We start from the raw sequence: 10563 nt of genomic DNA on the forward strand, positions 1-10563 counted from the left end.
TAGTTTCTTCGAGAAGAGTTCGAATCTTGACGGGTTGCATCGTTTGCTGACGACGCAAACTCTGTGCTATGCTGTTGATAGCATTAGCTTGTGCCTTATGAGCAATTAGGAAGGAGTAGAATTCAGGAAGTGTAATTGTTTGTTGAGTGCTCAAAACAGTGATTGTTGTAAACAGATCACTGTGACCAGGACCCAAACCGGCTAAGATATAGCAAATTACTTCTTCATCTATCATAGGATGTCCTATGTTTGCCATGGTATCTGCATACCCGGTCATTATCTGGTAGTATTTTGCTACCGAAAGGTCTCCCTTCTTGGTGGTTGATAGCTGAGTTTGAAGCTGGATGGTATTTCCTTTGTGTTGAGCAGAAAACATCGTGTGAAGTGATGTCCACAATTCAGAAGATGTGTTGGTGCATCGGGTGAGTTGTGAGATTACATCTTCTGTCATAGAAGATAATAGGGCCCCAATGATTGCTTAATCCTGAACTACCCACATATTAATTGTGGGTTGTCGGTTTGTCTTGCATCAACACCAACTTTGGTGGTTATTTTGGCAGCAGGAGCGGGTGTAGTACCGTCGACATATCCATAGAGTTGGACACCTCTCAGAATTGGAACGACTCGTGCCTTCCATAACAGAAAATTTGTCCTGGTTAATTTGCAAGAGATGGCAGTGGCGATTTTGGAGGAATTGATATGAGTAGACATGGTGATGGCCTGAGAGAAAAGATCAAATAGCCGGAGGAGGAGGAAGAAACTCAGAAGCCCTAGTACTAGCTTTGATACCAAGTTAAAAAAGTGTTGTTACCGTAATAAACCCTTTGGGTATTGATTGGTATTATATAACAATACAACTAAGAGATAAGATAGATCAACAAACCTGATCCTATCTTTACAATAAAATACATTCAAAATAATTTAACACTTATCTATACGTTTACATGGATATCTTGTTATGTTATGGGTTGTTATTGATTTCACTTGTATAGTTGTATTGTATCAAGTGTCGAAGGAAGAAATATCTTAGTATGTATAAGAATGTTTGAAGATGCCCAAAGCAAAATATATTTATCCTATGAGACCATTCAAGTTGAAAGGTAAGGACAAAAGATCATATTTGAAGATATATACGAGGAAGATGATCAAGTCATAAGTCATACATATCTTGTTATGGGTTGTGACTGATTAAAAATATTGATTATCAGTTAGATTAAAAATATATTTCTTTCAGTCAAATAAAATATTTTTTTAGAAGATTTTCTTTTTTTTGTTAAGATCAGTCTTGTATGAGGGGTGTTACATAACCTATGAATCTACCTCTGGTAAGAAGAGAACACAAAAAAGAGACAACATTATCACTAATTCGGAAAAATTCATACCTTTAAGTACATATGATAAGTCAAGGACCTTCACCAACACACCTATAGAATCTATCATGCTCTTTCTAATGCATGGTGAAAGAAACATGATGATTCATAACCGAGTGATAAGACATAACTCACATCGTCCAAAACACATACCATAACCTCCAACCTAAAGCCATATCCCCGTATTGGTCAAGTGTGTGTTTATGGTAAATCTTGATATTGAGAATCAAATAAACTAGGAGAAAGGCTCTAAAAGTGGTTTGGATATTCAACAACATACCATAACATATGCTCCTAAACAATTTAAAAAGAACGTACAATACGCTTAATTTCTCTTTGATCACTTTTGTAATGGCTACATTATCGTTAATTGTCACAATTGTCCGTTAATAATAACCTTTATCGGTAAAGCAAATAATATTGGATAATTGAACAACAACGAGACATGTAGTTAATATAAAGAAAACTTGAAAACCAAGAAAAAGACATTTCACAAAATACGTTAGAGTTTTGTATGTTCCATGTTTGCAAATATACAAGTGGGTAGATATTTAATAAACCAATATTTTGGTTAAATAAAGATACAATCGTATAGACTTGATATGTTATATAGTTAAAACATAACTTGGAAAATTGTGATACGTTTTTTTTGCTAATTTCGTTTGAGTTTCACAAAATCTTTCTAGCGTTTGAAAAATAATTAGATATAAATGCAATAAATTAACAACTTAGTTAAATAAATACATAACCAAATTGAACACACATGCTCAAGAATCAAAATATAACTTAAAACCACATCAAAAAGATAATCCATGAAATTAGGTTATGGTTTCGTGAAATGTCCTAGTTTCGAAGTAAAGATCGTGTAGTAGTTTGGTGAAGTGGACATACAACCACACTTATCAAACATGTGATTTAATCGGAGCATAACTTGAAAAAAAAAATGTAAAGTATCGCAAAGTTGGTTTAGTATGCGAATAGCTACAAGTAGAACTCCAAGAGAATTTTAGCTGTGTAAATCATTTGCCATAAAGTTGCATGAAAATATTTGGTAAAGAGAATTTTGAATGTGTTTGCGAAAAGATGTCACAAAACATTAAAACATGTCTAGATTATATAAACACGATCATTCGTTTCCTGAATCAGAAAATCCATATTTTCAATTATGTTGTCATTTCTATATACATGTTAAAAAGATAACCAAGTGGTGATAACACACTTCTCATTTTAATTCTTTTGTGATTAGCCGTATTAAAAGTTGATTAAAGTTCTTGCTTAAGAAAATTTGGTATGAAGTACAAACACAGTGGATGCATTTAACATGATTAATGGAAGCACTTTTTGTTTGGGAAATGCACGCGGCGAGAAATGGGATGAATCAGTTCGAATTGGGTCATAGTACAACCAATGAAGTCGATATAGTACAAGGAAAACTGAGTTTTTGAAATTCTCGTTTTGTCATTTAACTACACCCTTAACCAAACCATGGTTAAACTGTCCCTTCTCTTTTATATAACCAACCTCACCTCTCCCCTCTACACTTCACCTCGTTTGACCACAAGTCCAGTCTCATTCAGACTCAGCACACCCAACTCTGAACCACTCTTTCATGGCGTTTGATCTGCTCTCAATATTCTCGTTGTCTCATTTTTGAAGAAGTCCAGTACACAACCGGAGACTGAGCGTGCTGCCGTGGCGGTTTAGTAAAATGGCGGAGACGGTGAAGGCAATGCCGGCACAGGCGGAGAAGAAGAAAGAGCAGAGTCTTCCGTTCTACCAACTTTTTTCATTTGCAGATAAGTTAGATTACGTTCTCATGATCTTCGGTAGCATCGGTGCCATTGTTCACGGATCTTCCATGCCTGTATTCTTCCTCTTGTTCGGTCAAATGGTTAATGGATTCGGCAAAAACCAAACTGATTTGAGCACCATGACTCATGAAGTATCTAAGGTGATTCGTTATTGCTACATCCGTTTCATATTAAACGAGTTTCTTCATCAACAGAGAAACCTCAACTAATCTGAAACGGAGGAAGTGTATCGTTGTATGCATTTTTCCTCATTTAATTTCATAATCGATTCAGATCTGATTGTTTTGTTTCCTCTAAATTAATGCAGTATGCTTTGTATTTCGTTTATCTCGGACTAGTCGTCTGCGTATCATCATATGCAGGTTGGTTACGCTACTTTTGATCCGTTATCGTCTCTCGGTTTTCATTTTTTCAAGTTCTATTTTCCATAAGCAAGTTGTTTTGGAGCATTTATTATTTGCAAATGCTTATTTTAAGTCGGTTCACCACAGATCAGGTGCACGTGGCTACTATTCTTTTCATCTCTCACTTGGTCAATTTCTCCTTCATATTTTAATGCGCAACAATACAAATCACCATCATCGTCTTAAATTCCGTAACTAGTTTTTCATCTAAAATTACATGATCTAACAGTTAACTAACAAATTCTGTATAAAATTGAAAATGAACAGAGATTGGATGTTGGATGTATACCGGAGAAAGGCAAGTGAGTGCGTTGAGGAAGAGGTACTTGGAAGCCGTTCTGAAACAGGACGTAGGATTTTACGATACAGATGCAAGAACAGGCGATATCGTTTTTGGTGTTTCAACAGACACTCTCCTTGTCCAAGATGCCATTAGCGAGAAGGTAATAACAATATCCCTCCATTTTATGATTTCTCCGGGTTCATCCGTGCATGTTAGCATACATGGATTAAACTGCGCCGGTCAAAAAGCATCTTTGAAGATCTCTAAAATTTAGGCCCACAAATTGAATGCTCACTATCAATTTACTCATCAATTTTAGGTTGGAAACTTCATCCATTATCTTTCGACATTTTTGGCTGGATTGGTGGTCGGTTTTGTGTCTGCGTGGAAGCTAGCTCTACTCAGCATTGCAGTGATACCTGGAATTGCATTTGCCGGCGGCTTATACGCTTATACTCTCACAGGTCTCACCTCCAAGAGCCGTGAATCCTACGCCAATGCCGGCATCATCGCTGAGGAGGTCATCCCAAGCTACTACACTTTTCACATCAATTAATTTCTTAATTTTTCTAACTTTTCACTAAAAATAAATCATGATTTTTTACCGAATACTTTAAGTTGATTTTTCACCCCTACCCTTTGTTATCATACAATACGTAGCATGCGTTGTAATGATAAGGAACACCTTCCCTCTTATGGTTCTTTCTTTACTTTAACCCCTTACTTTTGGTCTCTTGTTTCCGTAGTGTGGTGCTAACTGATTAATCATTAATCAACACCTAATTTCATCATATACGTACACATGGTCTATGAATTTTCTTTTAATTTTGAATTTTATTTCAACAGGCAATTGCACAAGTTAGAACTGTGTACTCATATGTTGGGGAGACGAAGGCCCTTAATTCCTATTCCGATGCAATACAACACACATTGAAGCTGGGTTACAAGGCTGGAATGGCAAAAGGATTAGGGCTCGGATGTACATATGGAATAGCTTGCATGTCTTGGGCACTTGTTTTCTGGTATGCAGGTGTCTTTATAAGAAACGGACAAACCGACGGTGGAAAAGCATTCACAGCCATTTTCTCTGCCATTGTTGGTGGAATGTAAGATTCTGTAACATTACATCATTAATTAATTAATTAATTAATTAATCTCATGTTTACCAAACCAAATTAATTAAATAATATTGGTTGATCTTGATCATATCATAACAGGAGTCTAGGTCAGTCATTTTCGAATCTTGGAGCATTTAGCAAAGGGAAAGCAGCTGGATACAAGTTGTTTGAAATTATTAAGCAAAAACCCACTATACATCACAACACTGTAAATGGGAAATGTTTGACTGAAGTCAACGGGAATATCGAGTTCAAAGAAGTAACTTTTAGTTACCCATCACGTCCCGATGTCATCATCTTTAGAAGCTTCTCCATATTCTTCCCGGCCGGAAAGACAGTTGCGGTGGTTGGCGGTAGTGGATCCGGCAAAAGCACCGTTGTTTCCTTAATTGAAAGGTTTTACGACCCTAGTCAAGGTACATTTTTAATCATTGAATATAATTGATTTCTACAGTTTTGGGTCTTAATAGGTCTTCTTTTGCAATTTGGTCCTTTTTAAAGGTTTTTGTAATGGTTTAGTTACATGTTACAAATAAAAATAAAATGAATACTTTTGTTCCCTATAATTGGCTTTTTGCAATTATGGTCCAATCAATATGGTCACCAAAAATACAATTTACTTATTTTTTTTTATGATGGTTTTACTACAGGCCAAATACTGCTAGACAATGTGGACATAAAGACACTCCAACTTGAATGGCTACGTGATCAGATTGGTTTAGTAAACCAAGAACCTGCACTATTCGCCACCACCATACTTGAAAACATACTGTACGGAAAACGAGATGCAACCATGGCTGACGTGGAATCCGCCACGTCAGCAGCGAATGCACACAGTTTCATCACCCTTCTTCCTAACGGCTACAACACTCAAGTCGGTGAAAGAGGAATCCAACTATCCGGTGGTCAAAAACAAAGAATCGCAATAGCCAGAGCCATGTTAAAAAACCCTAAAATCCTACTTTTAGATGAAGCGACAAGCGCGCTGGATTCCGGTTCCGAGAGCATCGTACAGGAAGCTCTCGACCGGTTAATGATCGGGCGGACAACCGTTGTGGTCGCACATCGGTTGTCCACCATAAGAAATGTCGACTCGATAGCTGTCATCCAACAAGGACATGTTATTGAAACCGGAACACACGAAGAACTGATTTCGAAACCAGGGGCGTATGCGTCTTTAATCAGGTTTCAAGAAATGGCGGGAAATCGGGATTTTTCGAATCCTTCCACACGTAGGACTCGGTCAACGCGACTTAGCCATTCGTTATCGACAAAGTCTTTAAGTCTCAGATCCGGAAGTTTAAGGAATTTGAGTTATCAGTATAGTACTGGTGCGGATGGGCGTATTGAGATGATATCAAATGCTGAAACAGATAGAAAAAATCCGGCTCCGAGTGGGTATTTCTTTAGACTATTGAAGATGAATGCCCCTGAATGGCCTTATTCTATAATGGGCGCTGTGGGGTCCGTGCTTTCGGGATTTATCGGTCCCACATTTGCGATTGTTATGAGTAATATGATTGAGGTTTTTTACTATGATAACCCTGATAAAATGGAGAGTAAAACCAAAGAATGTGTTTTTATCTACGTTGGAGCTGGTTTATATGCGGTTGTAGCGTATCTGATCCAACATTACTTCTTTAGTATCATGGGCGAGAATCTCACTACACGAGTAAGACGAATGATGCTAGCAGGTATTTCCTTTTTTCAAATTTCAATAAATTAACAATATTGTAATATTGATTTTAATGAAAATTTGATTTTCAGCGATAATGAGGAATGAAGTTGGATGGTTCGATGAAGAAGAGCATAACTCGAGTTTAGTTGCAGCGCGATTAGCGACAGATGCTGCAGATGTGAAGTCAGCCATTGCTGAAAGGATCTCGGTTATATTGCAGAACATGACTTCACTCCTGACGTCATTTGTGGTTGCGTTTATAGTGGAATGGAGAGTTTCGCTTCTTATTCTTGGCACCTTCCCTCTTCTTGTTCTGGCTCATTTTGCTCAGGTGCGTACGTGCTGATATTAAGTATTAATTAAATTAACTTAATTATATGCTCTAATTATGATTTCACTTTCACATAAAAAAAAAAGTGTCAGATTACTTTGAGCTTGTTTTTGAAGTTTCAAAACCCATTCGAATCTTGATTCGAATAACGACAACTCTGGTATAGTAACGAAGGCACAGTTCTGGTGTCTTACACGTGCTTACTCTAATTTAGTAATCTGTATGCATGCTTCCCCGAAGCTCAGACCTGAATCTTTTTCATAATATAATAATTTTGCTAACAAACAAAACCTAAAATTAAAAAAGTTAGTAAAAGATTCTTTTCACGACAATCAACTTCATTTCCTGTTAAAAATTTCGAACTCTTTTATTTATTTTAGTTTCTTTATTGAGCCCTTCAAAACTTTCTTTAACTTTGTCCATCCAATCAAACATGAATTTTGCCTCATTTATATCCTCCATAACAAAAATTAATTCGACCTTTCAAAGATACCAAATTATCAGATTTCAATTCTATCACAAAATGAAGTAATGTCAGGAATTTTAAATTTTTGGTAAAAATTACTTCATTTTTTTTTTTTGAATTGATTAAACAAAATATTTTTTTTGGGTTTTGGTAAATGTTATTATTTCTTTCAAATCTAAAAATAAAAGATATCAAAAGTGAGTGTAACACCTAAATTAAATAAAGATTGTAGGAGACTGTTAAATGTTAATAGGGCCAGAGTTGTTACCAGAGATTCTTAACTCGTAACTCGTGATCTAATAAATGAATGACAGCATCAATTAAATCTCTGGCTTCACCTTAGTTTTCAATTCACAAATTCAATTCAATGTGAGTGAGGATGAAGATGTCAGAAAAGCCGTATGGTATTCACTCACCTTCTATCATTCCTGAGTAGTTTTTTTGGCTGCATTTACCCTGTCACCAGTGACTCTTTGTCTATTTTCGGGTACTGTAGTACTGAATCACTGACGCCATTGCCTCTGTATTTTTTAAATAGTCTTTCGGATTTTAGCATGCTCACCAGTCACCATTCACACTTCACAGCGACATACGACTTGTTACCATCTGTTTCCTTTTGTCCTATACTTATTACACTTACGGGACCACCTTTCAATTTAACTTATCATCTGTGCGCTTTTCAATAACCACCAGAACTGTCCCTTTTTATTTACCATATGTGGGGACACCTGGTGCTCTTATTATTTTTTGTTTTTTTTTTTTTTATCTAATAAATTTTTAATTAATCGTAATTTACAGCAACTTTCACTAAAAGGCTTCGCCGGAGACACGGCCAAAGCACATGCGAAAACCAGCATGATTGCCGGAGAAGGAGTGAGCAACATTCGAACCATCGCAGCCTTTAACGCCCAAGACAAAATCCTGTCCTTATTCTCCGACGAACTTCGTGTCCCACAGAAGCAAAGCCTTCGACGGAGTCAAATCTCCGGTATCCTGTTTGGCGTCTCCCAACTCGCTCTTTTCGCCTCCGAAGCCCTAATCCTCTGGTACGGCGCACATCTCGTTAAAAACGGTGTCTCCACTTTCTCCAAAGTCATCAAAGTATTTGTCGTTTTAGTCATCACCGCTAATTCGGTAGCGGAAACGGTAAGCCTCGCACCGGAGATTATCAGAGGCGGTGAAGCCATCGGCTCTGTGTTTTCCGTTCTCGATAGGTCAACCAGAATCGACCCCGACGACCCAGATTCCGAGCCAGTGGAAACGATCAGAGGCGAAATCGAGTTACGGCATGTTGACTTTTCATATCCTTCGAGACCTGACGTCATTATATTCAAGGATCTGAGTCTTAGAATCCGATCAGGTCAGAGCCAAGCGTTAGTCGGAGCCAGTGGTTGCGGGAAAAGTTCAATAATCGCACTCATCGAACGATTCTACGATCCAACCGCCGGAAAAGTTATGATCGACGGAAAAGACATCAGAAGGTTAAACCTCCGGTCGCTTCGTGCGAAAATCGGATTAGTCCAACAAGAGCCGGCCTTATTCGCGGCTAGCATAATGGAGAATATCGCGTACGGGAAAGAGGGAGCGACGGAGGCGGAAGTGATTGAAGCGGCGCGTGCAGCAAACGTTCATGTATTCGTTAGCGGTTTGCCTCAAGGGTATAAAACTCCGGTAGGTGAAAGAGGGGTTCAGTTATCCGGAGGGCAAAAACAGAGGATTGCAATAGCGAGGGCTGTTTTGAAAGATCCGACGATTCTGTTACTAGATGAGGCGACGAGTGCCCTAGATGCTGAATCGGAGTGTGTGCTTCAGGAAGCACTTGAGCGGCTGATGAGAGGGCGGACGACGGTGCTAGTGGCCCACCGGTTATCAACGATACGAGGCGTGGATAATATTGGAGTGGTTCAAGATGGTCGGATTGTGGAACAAGGTAGCCATGGGGAATTGTTGAGCCGAGGCGCTGATGGGGCCTACTCACGCTTGTTGCAGCTACAACACCATCGGATATGATTATATGAAAATTTGGGGGTTGTTTTTTATCAATATAGAATCAAAGAGATGAATGATATGGATGATGGTATGTATGGAATGAACGGGTCTAGTAATTAAATTGTGTTTATGTCTTCTAATTTAATCATTGGTTTTTATTTCATGTATCATACATGAGCTCTATCTAGTTGATTCGCTATTTTAAAGATATGTTAATCCTTCTTAAACTTTATAACTTACAAAACTAAACAATGCTCGTGAGTGATACCATTCATATTATTTATATTCATCCAAAGTGGGCTAACTTTTCTTATATCCTATATTGGTGGTGGGGAAAGAAAATAAATGCGAGTTTATAATGCTAGTATCTTGATAGGCATTCAAATGTTTTAATGTATTAAGAGATGGGTCGAGCCAACACACATTCGAATGTTTTAATGTATTAAGAGATGCGTCAAACCAACACACATGTCTACCCTAACTGATGCTGCAAATACGTGAAATGATGCGATTTAGGCGTACTACACATCGGTCCTTGGGAGCCGAGTAGCTTTCATTTTTAGCAGGGTTTAGGAACGGTCGAGTTGGATCGACCCGGTTTGTGGATTTCGCGTTGCGATAGTTGGCTCGCGCCAAGATTTATGATGAAATTTTTTGAAAGGCCTATAAAATGTCTGGAAATCAATAATAAACTCCAACAATTTTCTTTTACTAAAATGTTTAACCAAAACAAACTCTCTTAATTAAAACTTACTTTTTACTAAAGTAATTAAATAAACTCTTAATTAATTAAGAAAAGTAACATTAGACACAGTGTAAAATTTTTAGTAAAGTCCAATACTTCGCACAAGCTCGGAAGCGTAAAGACTTGTCTGATCAATTTATATGAGAGTTAATCCTAACACGAAACCAATCTAATATTCGTTGCTTTTACGGATTAATAAAGACAATTACAAATATATACAATCATATAACTGAAAATGATTCAAATTAAAGTGACCAACAAAAATTGAATCCTAATCAAACGTTCAATTAAGCATAAAACTGATCAAACTAAACAGTAAACACAATAAAAAAAAATCGTGTTTAAAGATTACTTGCACGAAAAGTCGA

General features: G+C 37.5%; 1 protein-coding gene across 1 annotated transcript; it reads left to right on the forward strand.

Moving 5' to 3' along the window:
• The first annotated feature begins 2873 nt into the window (after positions 1–2873).
• LOC145032181 (ABC transporter B family member 19-like) lies at positions 2874–9617 on the forward strand. Its single transcript, XM_078980897.1, has 9 exons — positions 2874–3321; positions 3489–3543; positions 3853–4028; positions 4188–4388; positions 4715–4974; positions 5086–5402; positions 5637–6680; positions 6754–6995; positions 8260–9617. Exons 1-9 carry the CDS (start codon positions 3079–3081, stop codon positions 9469–9471), a joined length of 3750 nt encoding a protein of 1249 aa, XP_078837023.1. The 5' UTR covers positions 2874–3078; the 3' UTR covers positions 9472–9617.
• Positions 9618–10563: the final 946 nt, after the last annotated feature.

Source organism: Lactuca saligna, chromosome 2 (genome assembly GCF_052625555.1).
Source record: "Lactuca saligna cultivar CGN05327 chromosome 2, ASM5262555v1, whole genome shotgun sequence".
Taxonomy (NCBI): Eukaryota; Viridiplantae; Streptophyta; class Magnoliopsida; order Asterales; family Asteraceae; genus Lactuca; species Lactuca saligna.